General features: G+C 36.0%; 1 protein-coding gene across 3 annotated transcripts in view; it reads left to right on the top strand.

The window, feature by feature from the left end:
• The window catches only part of PHF14 (PHD finger protein 14), a 163,654-nt gene that overhangs the window by 19,470 nt on the left and 122,128 nt on the right, over positions 1–22,056 (top strand). For all 3 annotated transcript variants that reach the window (XM_040072366.1, XM_040072355.2, XM_040072375.2), the window contains exons 5-10: positions 8,056–8,215; positions 13,555–13,666; positions 15,866–16,003; positions 17,873–18,019; positions 20,594–20,864; positions 21,433–21,539. In XM_040072366.1, the coding sequence (XP_039928300.1) occupies positions 8,056–8,215; positions 13,555–13,666; positions 15,866–16,003; positions 17,873–18,019; positions 20,594–20,864; positions 21,433–21,539 (935 nt within the window). The remainder of the gene's footprint in view (positions 1–8,055; positions 8,216–13,554; positions 13,667–15,865; positions 16,004–17,872; positions 18,020–20,593; positions 20,865–21,432; positions 21,540–22,056) is intronic.

Here is a 22,056-nt window from a genome sequence, read left to right as displayed (position 1 = left end):
ATGATTGACACAAAATACCTTAATATACAGACAACACAAAAGGGATACAGAATTGGGGATACAGTGAAACGAACCATAACATAAACTTCTTACAAAAATCTAATAAAACAGTTCTGCACCACCACACTGAAGTAAAGAATGATTGTGATAGAAAAATGATCCTCTGCCACTTTAGAATGAAATCATGGCAAATTCGTTTTTTATTCAAGAGGAATACTTTAAAAATCCCCAAAAGATCACTTCCTCATTTTGCTTAGTGTACTAAACTTCTGTCCCTATAAAAATAAGATTATAGGTGGCTTTCCTCTGGAGCAACGTAGTTCTATAGTTCAAAAGTCACTGGAATTTTAGTAGTTCAAAATCTGTTTAAAAGTAATTGCTGCAATTCTTTATACAGTGTTCCAGGCAAAGATTCCCTGTAGTCCCACTCATACAAAGAGTGCAGTGTGTGTTTCTTTTATTGTCATTGCAACAAAGTAAAATAGATTAATTCAAAGTTATTAATTGGTTAGTTTGTTCTGATATGTTCTACAGTGTGTACCAGATGTTGGTTAATTTTTCACATTTGTGGTTGAAAGTTTAGTTAGTTCTTTGCAATTAATTTTAATTATAAATACTTGAAGGTGAATATGAAACAGTGAATATGAAACAGGTGAAGTCTTAGAGGAAAATAAGCAAGTTGTATATGTGAAAGTAATTGATAACTATGATAAAAATGCAAATTTCTGCAGCAAAAATTTGAACCTGAACAATTTGGAGTTTTACTTGACACTTTATGTGTATGTTTCATTGCTAGATATGAATATAGTTTCAATAGAAATGGACATTTATTTTGCTGTGTTTTTCTGTACTTGGATATTTTATAATGATAAGTAAGGGCAAGTGTTATTTTAAATCTGAGCTTTTTTGCAGTAATTTGTTTAAATAATTGCTTGCAGCAAATAAAAATATTACTGTTGTGTTTAAACCCGTCAGCCACCAAGCCCAATGCAGTCGCTCTCTCACTCCCTCACCAGCGGAATCAGGAGAGAATGGGAAGGGTTAAAGCTGGAAAACTTGTCAGTTGAGTTAAAGACAGTTTGATGGGCAAAGCAAAAACCATGCACACAAGCAAAGCAAAACAAGGAATTAATTCATTGCATCCCATGGGCAAGCAGGTGTTCAGCCACCTCCTGGATAGCAGGGCTCCATCACATGTATCAATTACTTGGGACGACAAATGCCATCACCCTAAACATCTTCCTCTTCCTCCTTCTTCCCATCACTTTGTATAGTGAGCGAGGTGTCATGCAGTCTGGAATAACACTGTGGTCATTTGTGGTCGCCTGTCGTGGCTCCTCCCAACCTCCCATGCACCCCCAACTTCTTCGCCGGGGTGGCAGTAGGGGAAATAGAAGAGGCCTTGGCTCTGTGCACATCCTGCTCAGCAATAACAAAAACATCTCTGCATTATCATCACTATGTTCAGCACAAATCCAAAACATAGCTGCACGTTAGCCACTGTGGAGAAAATAAATTCCACCCCAGCCAAAACCAGAAGAGCTGTAAAAAATATTGGAACCTTTGGAGCTTTAGTTTGATCCAGTGATCTTATACATACACATACGTTCAATGACTTGGAGATTTCTGTACTCCTGCGCAGTGGTCACTGGCTGAGTATTTACTTCTGAATGCACAAGCAATACATGAAGACAGCATACCATTAAGAGGTTGGAGTCAAAACCAAAATGCAATGCAACAGTTACTTTTTGCCCCTTGTTTGCCTAATCATCAACTTGGCAGATTAAAAAAAAAAAAAAAAATCAAAAATTAGGTGAAAAGGTAATTACTGTATAATTATATAAACATGGCTTTGCAACCTTGAGAATTATTTTTTAATGTTAATAGGAGCAAGGATTACTCTTAATAGCATTGGCTTTGAGCTGTACTTTGGAAATGTATACCCAGATCATAGACACAGACTGTATTTATAGTCCTTTGTACTCTTATATGCAGCTGCTTAGTAGTTTGAAAAATAATTCCAGTAATGAGCGAGTGTGTTTTGTAAACACATTGAAATCCAAGATTTTGTTTCTATTTTTTTCAGGTTTCCTTTAGAAGATAGATTGCCATGGTTGCAGATATCGTGCTGTGTCCAGAAATTTGTTTTAATATTTGAGCTTTTGAGTTTTTCAGAGCACAGACTTGAAAGAAGTCTCCTATTTATGAGTTGGATAGAAATCAATGAAGTGATGTTTACCTGCACTTAGGAAGAGTAATACGCCCATTTCCTGCAATCTGATTTATTCCAAAATGCCCAAAACAAGCTGGTGGAATACCACAGGGGTTTTCTTCATAGTTTTTATATGTAATTTCAAGTGGTATTATGAATGAGCCTGTTTTCTTCTCAGTAGCATGGTAAATAATTATGTGGAAGGAGTGCATTCCTTTCAAACCTTACTGGTGCCCCACCCAGGGTTCCACATGATGATATTGACAATTTGATTGTTCTTCTCCCTGAAGACTTATTTTCTCCTTCAGTGTTAGACTCTGTTTTGCTTCACAGGGAGGGGGTCTTACACCTTTGACTTATGCCTTGGTGCTCTGTTCAAGTGGAATTTTCTGTCCCCCACAGAACCTTTCTGGTGACTGAAAGAGTTGTTGTTGGGGGTTTTTTTTGGTTTTTTTGGTTTTTTTTTTGGTTGGTTGGTTGTGGGTTTGTTTTTTTTGTGTTTTTTTTTTTTTTTTTTTTTTGTTTTGTTTTGTTTTGTTTTGTTTTGTTTTGTTTTTTTTTTAATGACAGCTACCTCTGTTTTAATGTGAAGTTATTAATTAGCTGAAAAAATACCGATAGGAGTCAAACCTACTTCTTCTGGACACCAGGGCTCCCTCCTGGGTATTTGGTGCTACCAGTCTTTCCTTTTGAGGACTGGTGCAGCAGCTGCCTGTTCAGTTGTATTCCTGTTGGATTGCTTGCTTTCATTAATAAGCTGTTACATAAGGTTTTCCATGGAAAAAGAGGAATGATAACTCCTCTGGGAGCAACTCTGTTAGAGCCCATATGGAAGCAGCAATATGGCCAAAGTTAGAGGGGAGTTTTCATTCAGACCTAAAGTCATGGAGCCTTAATCAATACCTTTGCTTGGCTTACTGATGACTTTTGAGATTGTGAGAAAGTCAATTTACTTTCTAATACAACTGTTTACTGTTGTACTGTCACCTGCATGGCCTGCATCACTTGTCTAAAACCTGTCTTTGCACTGCAGACATGTGTCCAAAAATCTATGCTTAATGGAGTAAATAACTGGTTTGAATTGTAACTGCCTTTAAAGCTGTGTAAGTTGCATAACGTAATGCTAATTTCATACCCACTCTTACACAATGCGTTCATCTGTTAGTTTGAAAAGCCTGTAATTAGTTCATAAGTCCATCAATTAAAAATGTGTTCTCATTTCACACATTAGACTATCCCTGTCCCCCTCCCTCTTCCCCCCAAAAAAGTGAAAAATAATCTTTCTTAACTGAATTTGTACAGATGCTTTTCAGAATTTTTACTTCTGTATGAAGATAATTGTCATTTATTTTTATAAAAGTCTTCTTTAGACACTAATCTGTCATTTTGGATAAATGTGTTTGTGCTAAGATCTTGTAATAGCAGGACACTCCCAACTGTGTTGTCAGTTTTTTTGATGTCTTGATTGCAGTGTGTCTGAAGATGATGCCTGGCACACATTGTAGCATGTGCCACTAGTGTAGGTAGTACGTTTGCCAGTTGTTGCCCTTGGGTTAGTTGCTGTGAGTTAAATGAGAAAAGTTCTATATTTTTTGAACAGTTTCTTTTCCATCTCCAAACTTTGTTTCTTACTGTACTTTGATGTGTATGTCAGAGAGTAAAAATTCTCTTGCTAAAAGCGATATTGTAGTTGCCATATGTTCTACAGTGTAATAAAACATTTTTGCATTTTAATTTTGCCCCTTACTGTGGTCTGCTGCTGTCTGGTATAAAAATCAGTTTTTCAAAATCATGTACTTTAGTACTCTCCATTTACTAAATAAAAATATTGCTCTGAATTTATGATGCATGAAATTATTAATGTATTTATTTTAAACTGTTGGTCCAATTAAGAATTGAAGGAAATATATTTTGCATACTGAGATCTCACAGCATTTAATTTTGCAAACATAGAGTTTACCGTATAGTTTGTGTTTCAGAGTATATATAGATGTAGTTCGTGTATGCAGATATCCTCTTTGGTAAAAAATTACCTTCCCAGAGAAACAGAGGACCAACTGCAGCCATTACAAGAATTAGGTCTCTATTTCTGATTCCCTCAGTGGCATAAATTTCAGAACAATTGTTTTAACGGTATTATTTTAAAGTGGGTGCAATTTCTTTTTATTGACAATCACTTGACAATCACGTGAAAATATATGCTAATGACACAGTAAAATGACTTCAGAACTGGGGAATAAAAAAAATTGTTTTCTGTATGTAATGGCATACATTCAGCAGACAACTTGGCTGTAATCATAATATATAGATGCCATTAACGGGACAGTAAGTGGTGTGAAAATTTTACCTTCTTGAATTTCATGTGTTTAAATTCATAGGTTAATATTATACTAAAATGGTTTTATTGTTTAATGTTAATGGTGTTCAAAGAGGTGTCAGAAATGGAGTTATGATACAGTAATCTAAGAGTATACAAACCTGAGGATTTAATGAACTTAAGTTCAAAAGGTCTCTTAGGGGGGTACTCTGAAGACCCAGACTTCAGAATTTTTGTGAATAGTAAGGAAAGGCAGCATGCATTTTAAACAAAGTGTTTAAAAGTTATTTTATTTTCTTCAGCACATTTTCCATTCAAAGGGGAGATGGTCGACTTAATGCCAAATAGGTCAGAGATGCAGTGATAGTACTTGGAACCAAGCATGTCCTTTACAGGACATGTAAAGGACACTCTGAAACCTGGCTTCACAGCCAACAAGGTTTTGTATTGAACCTTGCTTCAGCAGCTCTATTTGGCAGCATATACCAGGTCACCAGCATTCTTACAGGCTGGATTTCCTTTTCTTCAGCTTTGTGGTGGACCAGATCGTTTTGATGTTTTTATCAGTGATGATTAATGGTAATCTAGTCTGTTTTGTCCAGCTAAAAATCATTGCTTTTGCTGGTTGTAGCAGTGTGGCATTTAGCTTTTGCTAAATGCCAGTTAGATAAAAGAGTAAATGCCTCCTTATCTGTCAAAAATCTTAAACTCTTTAAAGCTGTCATCAAGATTTACATACAAATCGGGGCGAAAAAAGTGGGTTAAAAATATGGACTGTTTTTTCTCCCCCACTTCGGAAAAGGACATATATTTGTATTGTTACAGAAATAATGTTTAATGCCAACACATGTGGTAAAGATGGAAATAATTGCAGCACATTTGTGTCGTTTTCCAGGAGGAAGGATAAAAAACAATCAGGTATAAATGACTGATAAGTATAATAAAGCAGCTATTTCAGAATGAAGGTAAGACAGTTTGGGGAAGTCATCATTCTAATTTTAGTAGACTGATGGCACTTAGGCTAGAAGAGCAAATCTAATTACTCTCAGTTGGTGAAGAAGCATCAGTATTTGAAAGAAACTGATTTTATTTTGCTGTGTGGTTTGAGGACAGTATTACTGCATCTGTAATGTTAAGAAATTTTTAGTAAGTACTTTTAAGAAAATGTTAATATGTTGAGAAGCCTGAAGGATTTACTGAAATGTTAATGATTCATCAGCTCTGTGATATCAGTGTGTTTGTACATTAGTGTTATTGGTGAAAAGGAGATTTGCTGGTATCTATTCAAAATAGTGTTATTAGAATTAAAAAAAAAACCCAAAATTACTTTGTGAAACGTTGCTTAAAACTAATACCACATTATAAGGAAGATGGAGTGACCCTATGCATGAGCTATATGGTCTTGTATATCCCTAATGAAATTTGTCTGTGAATGCACTTCTGCACATTTCTTGTCCTTTCATTCTAGGACACTTTATTACAAAAAGAAACATTCTGCCATCTTTTTTTAATTCTTATTGATGAGGCTCATTCTGTAATGGAGGACTGTTTTTGAATGTAGTTTCAGTGTATTATGCAGACCTCTGTTTCTGTCGCAAGGGGAGATGTAGCACTGTTGCTATTTTGTTGAAGCCAGTGGGTAATGAAACAAAGTAAAAACTCATCTTGCTATTTAATTGCAGAATTGAGTAATTTTACTGCTCTGAAAGCGCAAATTTGACTTGATTACTGCATTTGACAAATAGCTGAATTTAATTTTTTAGTAAAGTCCTTACTGCGTTTAAAGTGTTGACAGTTAAGTATTTTTTCTCTTATTGAATAGCAGCTAAATGTTCAAAATGTGGGATATGGGGGAAAAAACCAGTTTTGTGGTGATTTAATGTTTCCCTTTTTGTCATTTGCAGTAGTCTTAATACAACTCCTCCTCTTGTGCAAAATTTAAATTACAAATCACTTTAAAGACACTATTTTCCTAAATTTTTGGTAATGAAGCATGCATAGGCACCTTAGCAGTCATAAAGAATACCCTTGTTGTACTGAAGAGGAATGGAGAAACTGAGTGAAAGATTATGCCTAGGCATAATCTGAAACCAGGTACAAATGAGAGTGCTTAAAAATATATATGTATATATTTCATCTGTCACTAGTCTGGTGTTTCAGAATTGTCAGTTTGTGTTCCACAAACTATACTTTCATTTTGAAGTCGCACAAGGGCTCTTAAGGTCAGTCCTATAACTCATAAAGTAGGTAAATAATGGGTTTTCTTTCATGTGTATATTCTTTTGTAGTTGATTTGCATGCTGAATACAAAGTGGAAAAGTGGAGCGCATATTTGTTGGCTGGATTCTACTGACATAATGAACCTCTAGAAGAAAACCCAAACACTTCCCTTCCGTCCAAAAAATGTTCATTTTCAGGGGGAAGAGCTTGTTGTTTTTATCTCAAAATATATTTCATTGCTGGAAAAAAAAAAAAGAAAAAAAAAAAAAAGCATTGAGTATTTTTTAATCTTTGGTTGTTTCAAGTCTTGTTTTCTTATTTTCCTTCCTAATGGATATTCTGAAAGAATGTTGGAGTCCAGGGCATTCCTTTGGTTGCCCTGGAGGGTCAGGGACCTGGGCAGGGGGGTCTGGGACCCCAGCCCAGAGCTCAGAGAGACACTGGCTTTGATTTCAGTCCATGGGAAAAACTTCCTACACTGAGAGAAGGTTTACAGGCCACAAGAATGTGAAAAAAACAGTAGTTTAGCTTATCACAGGGTGAGAAAATAGTAATGTTAGGTTCCTAGTATTGAAGTGAATGGGGACAAGATGGAGAATCTGGGGCGTTGTCTCCTTCTCCTTCTCCTTCTCCTTCTCCTTCCCTCACTCCATTGCTGCATTGATGTGGCACAAAGTAGTTAGTGAGGATTGGGTCAAAGTAAAGATGACCTTTTTAGTAATAGTGATAGACATTGGTAAGAAATAGTAAACAAGAAATACGTAGTAATTAGTATAAAAGATAAGGACAGCCCAGCTCAGGGGGAGACGTGAGGAATCCATGCAGCTGCGAACATCTTGTTGGACTCCGAGAAAATTGTAAGATAAGAAACAATAAACGAAGTATGCAACATTGAAAAATCTAAACCTGAGAACTCCGACTCTTCCTTTGGCTTGGCTCGGAGCTGTGCAGGGGAGCCAAGGACCCTGAAACCACCTCAATGTTGGGGAAAGCCCCCGACAAAAGAACACCGAGTGTGGCTAGAAGAATAAAGTAAAATAGTCTTCTTGTTTTTCAGTTGTAATCTAATACAATCACATAAAACAGGTGACTTTTTAGAATTAAATTTGCTTTAAAATGTAAATTTTGCACTAAGCATAATAGTTTCAAAAACGTTGTAAACTTTCTTGAGTATCTCAGTATTTCTCTTGAATCATTCCCCCAAATGTGTATTGTAGGTATGTTTCCTTCTGAAGTCATAAGTGGAAAGTGACTTCTTATACAATTTTCTCTTCTTGTATTGATCTTCCATTTGTCCTGTGTGTAGGTTGCTATGGTGTTGATGGAGAGAGCGACTCTATCATGAGTTCAGCTTCAGAAAATTCCACAGAGCCTTGGTTTTGTGATGCATGCAAATGTGGTGTCACACCTAGCTGTGAATTGTGTCCCAACCAGGATGGGATCTTTAAGGAGACTGATGCAGGCAGGTAAGACTGAATTAGTGATGTTTTGAATTTGATGTCATCTTACATTTAAAAGATTGGGGTTTTTCCTATCCCTTGAGAGACTGTGCTCAAGGCTATTGACTTTGAAGTCAGATGTAAGTGGGAGGAAAACAGCATGTTTTTATTTTAGTAGGGCAAAGGAGTGGGTCAGTAATGCCAGGTAATGGGAAAAAGCAGCGTAACAAAATTATGTTGAAGGTGTGCTAAAGGTATTCAGACAGACCTAGAATGTTATGATTATTTAGAATTATGAAGATTATATTCCTGATTTTTGAGAATATTCTTCTTTTTAGGATTGTATTCAGGTCTAATTTGAGAATAAGTAGATTAATTCTCGGGATGTCATCAATTCCTGCTACATTTGAAAACAAATTAAGATGTACATTATTAATGATGACTAATTATCTTTAGTAAAGGCAAAGACTGCATTATCACTGATGTCTGATTTATTCTTAATGTTACTAGGTTTTGCTGCATGTTTTGTGATTTTGCTTGGTTCTTTCTTTTTAATAGACTGAAAATTTCCCATACACTTTATGGTTGTATAAATTGCAGATGTGTGAAAATAAGCAAAGTTTTCAGGTTGGGCTTTTTATAAACTTAAAAAAAAAATGTTACACAAATGAGTCAAGGTTTGTAGTGAATAATTTTGAACCTTGGAGGTAATAGTGGATTTTTAAATACTTTAAGGTTCAGATCCTTGTATCTGGTCTGTAGGAGGTTCAAGAGTGTATGTGCATCTTCCCTATAAAGGAAGAAAAGCTTTTACACAACTAAACAAATTGTGCTTTTCCAGTTGTTTTCTGTTTTAATAATAATGTTTCTATAGGCAAAAAAAATTACTTTTAAAGACTGTAAGCCGACTGTGTTACAGGAGATGTGAGACTTGACAACACCTGGCAAATTTTATTTCAACCTCTTTATTCCTGTGTTCTGCAAACAATTTAAGCCATATATGTATGACTTTCCATATTATCCTAGTAGAAACTATAGCCAACATTTTAATAATGGCTTAATTTTTTTTCTTTCAAAATGGTGGTATGTATTTAGTTAATCTGGAAGCGTTTTCTTTGTTACACTGGTTGTCTGTGCAGAAGCACATGCCTGCCTTGGTGACAGGGGGTGTTATAACAATATTTTATTATTGTTATGGTATCTTTATTTGCTGGATAATGTAATATTGCTATCCTGGATAAGTTTATTTTCCCAGATGAAGAGGTTATGTACTAGAAAAAAAACAAATACCAATTGCTATTTACTAGTTCACATTATTAATATGTGAAAATTCTTGCGCTCTCTTTTTATTATCAATTTATAAATTTGAATTCTCAAGGGTAGGGGGCACTATAGACTAGGGGCAGGGTCCTGGGGCAGTGTCCATTATGTTTCCATTGTACTCAATTAACTGTAATCCAATTCAGTGCTTTTCTTGATGTATTAGCAGGATTAGACTTCACCATTGCTCTTCATCCCCTTACCACCTTTTAAAAATAAATTCCTCATATGCATCAGTGCTGAAAATTACACAAACCCAACCTAGTCAGTTTCTCTTCACAATCAAATTGGAATAATTTCTCTCTTTTTACAAGAAAGGTGAAACATTAGAATAATGACATGCCTAATTTCTCAGCAGAAGCCTTTTCTCGTTAATCTCTCAGTTTTGCATGCAAAAATATGAATTTATGAAATTTTACTTCTCAAAATGCTATTATCCAAAAATATAAATTCTGTCCTTGTTTCAGTATGGAGTTTTTCTTCCTTCCTAATCAACATCTGTCATCATTGCTCCAAGCTAAATGGATGGTAAAGTAACAAGGAAGATTATTCTTCTTTGATTACCCAATTTGTCTTAATTACAGGCTTCTAAAACATGTGCAGCTAAATAAATGAGCAGGAAAATATTTAGAACTGGTATTAAAAGCAGCTGAAGCTGCTTCAGCTGTGAACTTGACTGACTTGTGTGTGTTTTTTAATAAAATTCAGGTCTGAGTTCACATATAGGTGGTTAAAGAAATGAGGCACTTGTGTGCCAATCACACAGAAATGGCAGTTTAAATCTGTAGTACTGCAATACTTGGGTGACATGTACTAAAACATTTTGAGAAGGTCAGTATGAAGCAAGCAGCCAGCTGTTGGGTTTATCATAGATAAACTCCTACAGAGTGCAGCAGCATTAAATACACCAGTGGAGCATGAAAAAACTGTGCAAATTAAATTGAGAAAGCAGCTGCTTGTAGAAGATGTGTATCTTTATATTGAACTTCAGAGAGTATGTTTGGTAGGCTGTATTAAAACTTACTATCAAAATTCTCCAACCAGAACCTTGGATTTTTGTTAAGAAAAATAATTGTGGAGATATGTAATTTCTGTTAATAAAGATTTGTTCTGTATTACACACCTTAAATTAAAAGAGGAGTATAGAAAAGAAGCCCTACAGAATTCAGATTTTTTTTATTTACAAACAAGAAGTCTATTTATCTCAAGGTTGCAGGTCTCATTCTGTGTTGTATTTTGCTTTAATTTTTTAAAATTTCTTTTTGAGAAGAAGTACAATACGCTCATGTCAATGAGGTATTTACTTTACTAAATCGTGTTTACCAAGATATACATTTAAGCACATACATATGCTTTTTTTAAGAGAGGAACATTTCATAAATTGTTTTTGAAGTCTTTATGCCACTCCTGGATACAGCATGGAAGGGCAGAGGGGGTACCCAGTACTCCATTGCTCTGCTGCAGGGATATGTTGTGGTTTTGTGGGGAGTCGGACAGAAGATGTACTTTCCCTGTACTAATGAGAAGGATCTTATTTTTTGCACGTAACATTGTATTGAGTTAGAGGGTTGTGCTGGCATGCTGTAATAAAACCAGCCATGAGGTTTACTCCCTTTCTGGCCAACAAGAAGTTTGGCAGAACACTTCAGTATCTCAGTTTGTTTTCTGGTAGCTAGCAGGCTGTCATATTTGCTACTACAAATTGCTTGAAGACAATGTTGTAATTACTACAAGTTTGCTACTACATTGCTTGAAGACAATGTTGTAACTCATCTTCAGATTTTCGTTGCAACTCCCTGTAGTTACAGTGCTGTGACCAAATAATTTTGTGGATGTGAAGAACACTAGTAAAATTTGTGGAGTCAAAACAATGCAGTTCTTGCATATAAATGTATATTTGGAATACACATTATTCGCATTGGTTTAAGCTTATATATTTTAGAGGAGATTTACTACTTAGCATCCCAAACCTGAGTGATTTAGCCATAGGATAAATACTTGTTTTTAAATACACAAGTGAAGAGGGTCTTGTCAGATATGACACAGTCAGTGTTGTGGCTTGGTGGATTTACTGGGAAATTTCTTACAGAGTGAAGCAGTTTAATGGCTTTTAAGTAGTTTCTTGCTGTTACTGGTATTTTTCTGTTATCTAGTTAATATCTTGACTGTTTAGGGGGAAAATGGGAAGTAAATAGCCTGTCCAACAGTTTTTTGCTTTGAAAGGTCCTAATTTTCTTTTTAAAGACTGAAATATAGATGTATTTTTGAACTTGCTACTGGACCTTTTTTATTTTGCTTTTTTGGAATTTCTGTTGGAATATAGGATTCATAAATATCATGAAACTTAGTAAATCTGAGTGTTATAAAATCCAGCGTTGTAGGTCTTAGGACCATTGATGAGAAGTGTGCTGCTTTGGGAAACCAGGGCTACATGGAGCTCCTGAATAGTATAACCATAAACTTCAGTATTTCTTTCATTTGTAAGCAGGTAGTTAATAACAGTAGCTGTTTTAAGTGCACTTAAACCCAGGATGTTATTGCTCTGGTAAAACTGAATTTTTTTAATTGCTGTACAAAGGAAGGAGGAGGGAGACGAGAGAGGCTAAACTGTGGTAGAAGACTGGAAAAAAGAGCACAGCAGCATGGGTGCAGATTTAAGCAGGTGGGAACAGGTCTGTACTGAATTCCTTGTAAAAGAGACAGGGGGAAGAAGTGTTTCTCACATCCTCATGAGTCTTCTTGAATACAGGGAGTAGATTCTATTATTTGATTAGAACAGAAGAGAGTTTTAGTCTTCACTAGTGATACATTTACTGTTAAACAGTAATGACTGGGAAGATTGTAAAGTGCTGAATTAACACACTTCCTGAGGCTCAAACAGGATATTTCAGCTCAGTTATGTCTGAAGTCTCTAGTCATATTATATATCATGTTGGTCTTTATAGGTTCTACAGTTGAAAGGCCATTTTCTTGACTATCTTAAAATAACAAAAAAGTAGCAATCTTAACCCTCTGCCTGTCACAATTTTCTCCCACCTGGTGACTTACCAAGGAGCAGCAAATACTTCCTGAATTTTGATAAAACAGTAAGATTATTTGCAGTAGTTTGTCTCAGTTAATTTGAGTCATGCATGCTGTGCAGAACAGATTTTGAGTTTGTCACCAGCTGATGGTTTGTGACAGTGAGAGCTGGATCTTTTGGGAAGTGTTCATTACGAGAACAATGGAAGAAGAGGAAAATTTGTCTTCTGCTGCTAAGCTGTTTTTGGGTAGCTGAGAGCTTCAGGAGGTTAGGAGGATGCCTGTCAAGAGCAGTCCTGAGGTTGAAGCCTTTTCCATTGTGTGGCATTTGATTACTATATACTAGGGCCCAGATTCATTTTCTGCCCCTGGGCTGAAGATTTACACCTCTTCTTCTCTAGTTTTTTTATGGCCGGTGAAGAAGGGGACAACTAAGTAACAGTCTGTTTATCTGAGTTTCAGATAGGCTTTTCTGTTTTACTGCCCAGATGTATTTATTCCTGAATGCAAGTCCTCTCTGTGTTGCTTAAAAGTAGTTAGTTTTGGTGATACTAACAGGTGTACCTAACAGTGCAAAGTCTGACTGATGCTGTGTTGTAAGTGCTTCATAGCTACACGCTCAGAGCTCAGTGTTGCTGTGACTACCTCGATGATTTTGTTCTTTCCCTTCCTACTCCTGACCACATCGTGAAAATATCTGTCTGCCTTAGCTTTAAAAGTAACATCAAAATCTTCAACTTCTTTCATGTTCCTTGAAAAGTGTGTGGAGCTGTCAGAACATAAAGGTAGTGGTAGCCTAGCCCTTGATCCAGACAGGTGGAGCCATCCCAGTGGCTTTGAAAGGCCTTACTCTATGGCCCAGTGTCTGAGCTCCTGGATTCCGTCCCTGCTTTTAATGTACTTTCCTTCAAGTGTTTCAGCTAGCATCTGGAACATTTACAAGGGACTTTGAAATCTGAAAATGGTGAGTATAATGTAGTATCAAAATATTAATAACAGTAACCTAATTTTGTCCACTGTTTTAGGTGGGTCCACATTGTTTGTGCCCTCTATGTTCCAGGAGTGGCATTTGGAGATATTGACAAGCTGCGGCCAGTAACACTAACAGAAATGAATTATTCCAAGTATGGTGCAAAGGTAAGTTCAGCTACTTGTTGCCACTGCATCCCTTCTGTATTTTATGTTTTTACATGTAATAGAATAAAATGCATCTTCCCAACTTTATATTTCTTTTTTACAGCAATTTTGTAGTGAAGTTCGGGACTAAAAATGAAATAAAGTTTATTAATGATTGTTAAACCTGCAGCCTATCTGCTCTTCCCTCCATCTTTCTATCGGTTCCCTTACCATTGTTCTCCATCATTTCTGTCACTGTTTTTGCCCAGTTTCCCTGATTTTTTTTTACAGAGGTGCTAATTTCTTTTGAAGTCAGTGGCAGATTGACAAAATATGAATGGAAAGTGAGGAGGATTTATAAGATGAGAAATGGGAGGTTAAGTTGATTAAGAAAGGGGCAGGTGTACATTCAGTAAGAATTACTTCAGGGTTTGTATGTAAGCTAGTGTGCATACAACAGGCTTTTCCAAAGCAGTGTTTACAAAAATACACAGCAACATAGCACCCTCAACTTGAACTGATAAATGGCTCTAAAGTTAAAATTGTTTTTCATGTAGATACTTTCAGTCCAGATCAGAAGTAATCATGAGCAACTCTTACAGAAAACCATTGCATTAGGCAGAGGACAACATTCATTAGTTTGTTAAATACTGTTTGTATGGCTAATAGAGGCAGTGTGGAGAAGCCATATCTATCAATCTAACTTGAGGGAAGGTGGTTGGTTCTAAATCTGCAGCTCTAAAGATTAATTCCTCCCAAGTCACTTTTGTTTTCTTGAATGTCAATTTGTTACATTGAATACTAAATGAAAATATGTAGTGTAGTTTTAAAAATGCATACAATATAAAAACCAGATTAAAACCACTTTGGATTGCCCATGTACAACATGCTTGTGTCAGGAGCCTGGGCCTGCTGAGGCATTTAGCCTTGTTTAGAAATGTTTGTATTAAAAAAGGTTGGGGGAAACACACCAGGCCCTGCAAACTGTTGTTGAAATGAGTCATGCTCTTTTTTTAATAATTTGAGTGATGTGTAGGATCGGGGTAAAGAATTTGAGCATCTTTTCTTGCTGTAAGTAAGGTGAAATTGAACTGTACAGGTGAAGACTTGTTACTGTTTCAAAGCTGTAAATGTTGTTTGCTGTATTAAGTTACAGCTTACTTTGCTACATTCCTCCCCCCCCCCCCCGCAAAACCAGTTTAATAAATTAGGCTTTTTCATTTAATTTCTTATCTGTTAGATGTTGCAGCTACACAGCTAAAGGGTGCCCTTCTAGTGCAGCATATGTGATGTTCTGAGATTCTTCAGTCACTGAGTTTTCCTTACCATTCCATTCTGTTGTTTAGCTTTCTGCATGGGGATATTTTCTCTAGGTGATAGACAGCCTTGCTCTCTATTCAGCAAGTAGGAGTCTAGGAAATGCATGTCTGTATAATTTTAGATCATCTTTATGCACTGGATAGCAACAGTGCCTAAGCAGCGCATGTTCCCATTTCCTGCTTATGTGCTTATTGCTCTAGACTGCTGGCACAGGGATTTGGTTTGAAATTGTGGTGAAACAGACTGAGGAATTGATCTGACTGAAAAATAAGTTAATTGTTTTTTCAGCTTGTATTTGGGGATGTCAGGTTGTTGTTTTGCAAGTTACTGTGCCTAGAATGCACATATCTGAAACCACAGTTCTTTAATTAAGTGACTTGCAACCTTCCTTACTGATATTTATGATTTTCGAGTATTTGTTTCTGCACTGACATATGTTTACCCTCAGTCATTGCTTATCAAAGGACATGTACATATTTATCTATGGCTTTCAGTCAGCACTGCTCTTTTATTGTTGTTTGGAACTTGTTGAACGTATGCTGAGGAGTGGTGTTTTTTTTATGCCATACTTACACAACTAATTGTGCTTGAATTGCTTGGATGGTATTTAATTGTTTTGCTGAAGGGAAATGCAGTACATGGAGGTTGATATAAAATTTCATCTAATATGCTGTTTAGATTTTTTATCGCTTTACCATTGATGGAAATAAAATTATTAGTGGGAGTTGAGAAAGCAGGAAGCTTTAAGTAATGTCAGCTGTTGGGAGCGTACTTGGTTTCTGTACCACACAAGGAGTAACCTTCCAGTTTGGTTTTTATATATACAACATAAATTATCAAATATTAGGCAAAATGCACCTGAAATATTTACTGTGGCATTTTCCATTCTTCTTTATAAAGGAGTGCAGCTTTTGTGAAGATCCTCGTTTTGCCAGAACTGGTGTATGCATTAGCTGTGATGCTGGGATGTGCAGAGCTTATTTCCATGTGACCTGTGCTCAGAAGGAAGGCCTCCTCTCAGAAGCAGCAGCGGAAGAGGTAGCTATGGAAAGGATAGGAAAAATCACCTCTGTTGAAAGCTTATGGAGATGACCTGAAATGGTAGCTTTCTTGTTCACAGGTCCTGAACAAAGTTTTTTTAAGTTGGTAACAAGGCTTAGGCTGGGTAAAGGAACTGTACAGGGAGAGCCCTTCACCAAATTGTCCCAACTCTTTTTGAAACTGACTGGAAAAAGAGAGTGATAAGGTTAACACAGAAGTTGGCTTTATAGACTGTCAGTTAATACAGACAGGAATTCTAACTCTATTTCCTGAACTTCACATAGGGTGACATACTTACGAGCTATTTGTGTTCTACAGTAATCTCTGTTTCATACCAAATAAGAGACTTGAGAAATTAAAGACATTTCTGATGCCACTTTTTCACTCATGTTTTCCAGTATTTACTTCAAATTGTAGTACATAGATATGACTTTCCTCGTGGTAACATTAATCTTTGGAATCAGAATGAAAAGCAAGTATTTTTAACCTCCTGATAACTTCTTAATATCTTTTCTTAACAGTTCTTTCCCTGTAATATGATCTAAAGCAATTCAGATTTGTTCCTACTTCCCAATTCATTTTTATGGTATAAGTACTTTTAGGTTGTCTGGTTTCACCCTGATAGGTATCATTTGGAATAAGCCAGTCATGGTCATAGCTTTAAAATTTATATTTTTGCCTTAGGAAGTAGGATGGGTAACACAAAAACAAGCATTGCTTTTACTGTTGATCGTGACACTTTGTTTCTGAAAACTGGAGCACTAAGGGATTCATGAAGGGATCATAAAATACTTTCTTCTCTTGGACTGATAAATAGGAAGATAATACATTGCCTCGTTGTTGTTGTCCTTAATAGATTTTGTGTAAGGTTGAGTCTTTAAATGCCCTATATGAATTCCATATGGACATATGTATCTGCTTACCTTTCCACCTTAATTTTATTACATGTTTTCTACAGTGAAATTTTTAATCAAGGTCTCACTCAATCTCATTTTAGGGCATGGCTAATTTTTGAAATCAGCTGTCGCATACTGTGAAAATCTAAATTAAAATGCACTTGTAAGGAAAGAGTAAATTTTATTAGTCTGTTTTATAAGTGGAATAAAGGGAAATTTCACAGGCAGTTATTTTATTAATATTTGTATTACTTTATGAAGGAAGACTGCTTTAAGTTTTTCTTAGTTTGTAGATTTATGATGTTGTTTGTACACTTTTGAAAGTACAAAGGCAATGAAATATGTTTCTCAAACCATGTCTCCTCCTGGCTTCCAACGTTTGCAGTCTTCTTGCAAGGTTTGCAGGCGCTAAAAGTTGCTATAAACCTTGCCATGATAGTGTTCAGATATGATGGAATGAAAAATGGGAAAAAAAAAAAATCATCTGAGAGATGATAAATCATGTGAGGGTATAGCCACCAAAATGGTTGGAAAAACATTAGAGAAACTGAATATATTGCCTTTGATAGTATTCAGAATTATTAGGCGCTTGTAGGATTTAATTTTAAAAGGCACTGTGAATCAACAGGAAATTAATACATGTTATATGTTAAAGGGATTTGTACTTAGGAATTTATTTTGCTGGGATTTTTTCCTGGTGAATGCAAATACAGTACAGAGATTGATTAGTAGAGAGTCTAGTAGGATCATGAAATAAAAACAATGGAAAAACACCTTATATTGTAAATTAAATCGACATGATGAAATTGATTTGGAAACATGCTTTTTATTTGTTTTTAAAGACATGCCCATTCAAACATGTGAATTGATTGTCAGAATGTTTTCAGAATGTTTGTGCTGTTCAGAGCCCTTTGGCCTTACTTTGTCTCACTTTATTTCCGTTCCTTCCCCTTTGTTTTTTCTGAAACAGGATATAGCTGACCCTTTTTTTGCTTATTGTAAACAGCATGCGGACAGGTTAGACAGAAAATGGAAGCGGAAGAACTATTTGGCTTTACAATCTTACTGTAAAATGTCCTTACAGGAAAGAGAAAAGCAGCTTTCACCAGAAGCTCAGGTATTGTATTTGTGACACAAAAGCCTCTGTATTAGTCATCCATGTTAAACAAGACAGAAATTACGAGCAGGTAAAAATGTTATTATAGTAGAAAATTTAATATGGAATATATTGATAGTGCATGGTCATTTAACAGCACACTGAACTCTTTGTAGGGTGTGGTCTCTAAGGACAATTCTCTCTCTATATGATATAGTTATATCTCATATATATTATATATCTGTTTCAATAAACATCAAATATCTATGCTTGTCTGAATTGAAAAATATTACTTTGAATTTGAGGTAAAAAGATGGCAATTACTTTTTCATTTTAATTCATAGGTTTTGTTTAACATTTTCTTCAAAAAGCCAGGGAAAAATTGGGCACATTTTTATTTCCATCTAAATTTCCAATTTTGTAGGTCTAAGTGGAATTCTGTGTGCCAGGTGTTTTCGTAGTAAAGATTTCCTAGGAAAAAGAAATAATGTATGCAAAGGAGTGAGTCTGTGCTATTGCGTGGGAGTTGTCTGAAAGCCTTAGGCAAGTCTATATCCCTGTCTAGTGACAGATCCATTTAAAGATGTTAGTTACTGCAGAAGCTGAACTGATAAATGTCCTATTGATACAGAGATTTCAATCCATCTGAGGGAGCCTGCATACTTTCATATTTCAATGTGTATCCTTTTTTTTTTTTTTTTTTCCTGGTTCTGAAGAATTTCTAGCATAGTTTGCTTCACTATCTTGACTGAACTGCATTCCATGGAAAAGTCACACCTGTGCAGAAAAGCAGCTTGTTATTTAAACAAAACCCGCTGTTTTATTTGTAGAAATAGCAGATGCTGTAAATAATGGAAATCATTTATGGGAGAGGACTATCTGCTTTTTTTCTGATTTGAGAATTAAAGTGTAATGATAAGAAAATACAGTTTCATATTATCAAACTTTTTGTTAAAAAAATCTTGCCTTTCCAGAGATCTTTGAGTAGGAGAATATTACTTGAAAATGACCTATGCTGTTGAGAAATGAGCTTTAGCAAACTTTTACCGTAGGAGAATTTAGAATAAGATACTATTTGGGATGTTGAGCTTCATGTAGCTTGATTTAAAACTTTCATAATTCTTGCTGAATATACTCAGCTCCCAGTTATGTGAAATGGACCTGGGTAGTGGAGACATTACAATAATATGAATACTGCCTAATATAGTGGTAAATGCTGGTTGTGCGATATCAGTTTGGATCCAGCAGGGCTTATTACCTCTGTTTTCAGACATGTATTACGCAGTGCTTATAATGCTGGTAAGTTCCCAGCATTTCCCTTTCTCTCTCCTCTTTTCCCCAAACCAAGACCCTGCAATTTTTAAATCTAAATTATTTAAATTAAATTTTTGGAAATTGAAGGAATGACTGCTGAAAACTGCAGGTGGAGTTACTTGACGCAGTGTCACTGACACCTTGATGCAAGTATGATAACTTGCATACATTTTATACAACCACATGTTTTTACTCTTGGTGGCTTTGGTATTGTACAGCAGTGGCTGTAGATGGACCTGTTGCCTGCTGCTGTGGGTCCATGAAAAAAGCTATTGAGGTCAGAGCTGACCTCTAAGCTACATTTGCTTTGCTTCTTGGTCATTAATGTTCAAGACCTAGTAAAGTAATGTGGTAAACTGTCTGCAGTGCTACCTTCAATGATTCTGTTTGAAATCAGAGATGTTCTTTAACCACAGTACATATGTATGTGCACACCTTTTGCTTTTGTCTCAGGAGTATCTTACACCATATGGTGGGACAGTTACATTAGTTTAGTTTCTTCTTTTTGCAGGCAAGTAAACAGCTTCTAACTGATAGTCAGCTGGAGTTTTGCCTCTGAAGGTTTGTATGTTGATGTCAGTTGCTGCCAGAATTGCCACTTCATAGAGTTCCCTCAAGACAGTGTTTTCCAACTGTCAGTAACAGCTTGATCTTCTGGGGTAGATCTCCCAGATGGTCACAAATATACAGATGTCATCAACAATATATATTGTGAACTTCTCTTGTCTGCTTCACTTCTGCTTGAGTTGTGTTCTTGACAAATTATAATCAGCAAGTTTAACATCTATAAAGAGAAGTGGCGTTGAGAAAGGAGTTCGTACAAAACTGTGTCAAATATGGTAAAAATGTTCTTCATCAACTTTTGTTGCTCTCATAAATACCAGTTAAATGTGTATCTAAATGCATATGTGGTAGGTCAGCCAAAGCTTCTACCAGAAGTGAATTTTCACAATCCCATCAAATTACTATTAGAAGGGGTTGTCTCAAAGCCAGCAGTCATCTGTTGCTTTCATCAGTGGGGAAATCTCATCAAGAAATGTGTACATAGCTCCACAACCTGGTGAAATGATAATATCATTTGTGTGTGCACTTTGAAGTAAAATAGAATGTCTGTATCAGCCTCTGTTTCTTCAGTTGTGGAGTTCTGGAGTGAAAATGGCATTGATAAGATTGTGCAGCTTCTAAAATGAAAATAAAATGCAGATGCATTCCAAATTATAACTCGGAACTAATTTTGAATTGTTCCTTGGTGTTTTAAATTTGTGGAATTCTTCATTGCAGGCTCGAATCAATGCCAGGCTGCAGCAGTATCGTGCCAAGGCGGAGCTGGCGCGCACCACCAGGCCCCAGGCCTGGGTTCCCAGGGAGAAGCTGCCGCGGCCGCTCACGAGCAGCGCTTCAGCCATACGCAAACTCATGCGCAAAGCCGAACTGATGGGAATTAGCACAGACATTTTCCCAGTGGATACTTCAGATACGAGTTCTAGCGTTGATGGAAGAAGAAAACATAAACAACCAGCTCTCACTGCTGACTTTGTGAATTATTACCTTGGTAAGGGTGAAAATGGCTTATTTTTCTCAATTGAAAGGTATCACTGCTGCGTTGTGCTGTGCTATTTCGTTGGCTTTTTTGTTTTCATTGTATTTAATTGTTTGTAGTAGATAAATGTGGATTATGACTTCGTTTTAGGTCAGGTATATTATTGCTTGGAGTCTCTGTTTACGCAGGAAGTTATGTTTTTTAAAGACACTTCAGAAAAGAATAAAATCTTTGAAATATAAACAGGAGACTAAACTGTTTTTAAGAAGAGAGTAGGTAACATTTGGAATAATATTTTTTGCTTAAATTCTCCTCCATGTCTATGTGGAAGAGCGTGACTTTTTGACTGTTTACTAGATCCTGACCAAAGTTCATTCTTCAAATAACTACAGTATTTTTGCAGCAAAATACAAATGTTATGAGTGTTCATTGTGCTCAGTCTGTGTAGTGGACCTATGGGCCATAGCTTTGTGTCTTTGTATTGTAGTTTTTTACTTTAGATTGCTACACTTTTTTTAGTGCATAAAACTTGACAATGTATATTCAAGAATAGGAAATAATGTGATTTTCTTTGTAATAGAGAGAAATATGCGGATGATTCAAATCCAGGAGAATATGGCTGAACAGAAGAATATCAAAGATAAGTTAGAAAATGAGCAAGAAAAGCTTCATGTGGAGTATAATAAGGTAAAAAAAAAAAAAGGGGTGATGAACCCTTGTACCATTTTAGTATTTCTGCTATTAACTTTGATAGATTTTTTCTTTCCATGGAAAAGAATTTGGATTAAAATGAAAGATGCAAACTATTGATCTTTTAAAAGTAATAATTAAAAACATATTTCTTCTTTTAAAAGTGTTCAGTAGTCTGTCTTCTTCCATACAAGTGATATCAGTTTCTAAAATGTGATATGTTGACTGGACACAAATTCTTTAACTGACCCTACTGAGAGCTCCAGTAACAAATTGCACATGGACCTGTTTGAACCTGCATGATTTTCTGCCTGGAGCCCCACTTGATAACTGGCAATCTACAACACTCAAGAGTGTTATTTATTTATTTATGTTAACTTCAGCTCCAACTGGGCTTAGGTTTAATGACTTGACTAATTTTTCAGACAGAAATAATCAGTATGCACACCTCCACAGTGTTCTCTGCATGCTTTTTAGGGGATAACAAATTTAATGCCCATAAATTAAAACTGTG

This window comes from Hirundo rustica, chromosome 1 (assembly GCF_015227805.2).
Source record: "Hirundo rustica isolate bHirRus1 chromosome 1, bHirRus1.pri.v3, whole genome shotgun sequence".
Lineage (NCBI taxonomy): Eukaryota > Metazoa > Chordata > Aves > Passeriformes > Hirundinidae > Hirundo > Hirundo rustica.
The sequence above is the reverse complement of the archived record's forward strand: the minus strand, read 5'-3'. Positions and strand labels throughout refer to the sequence as shown.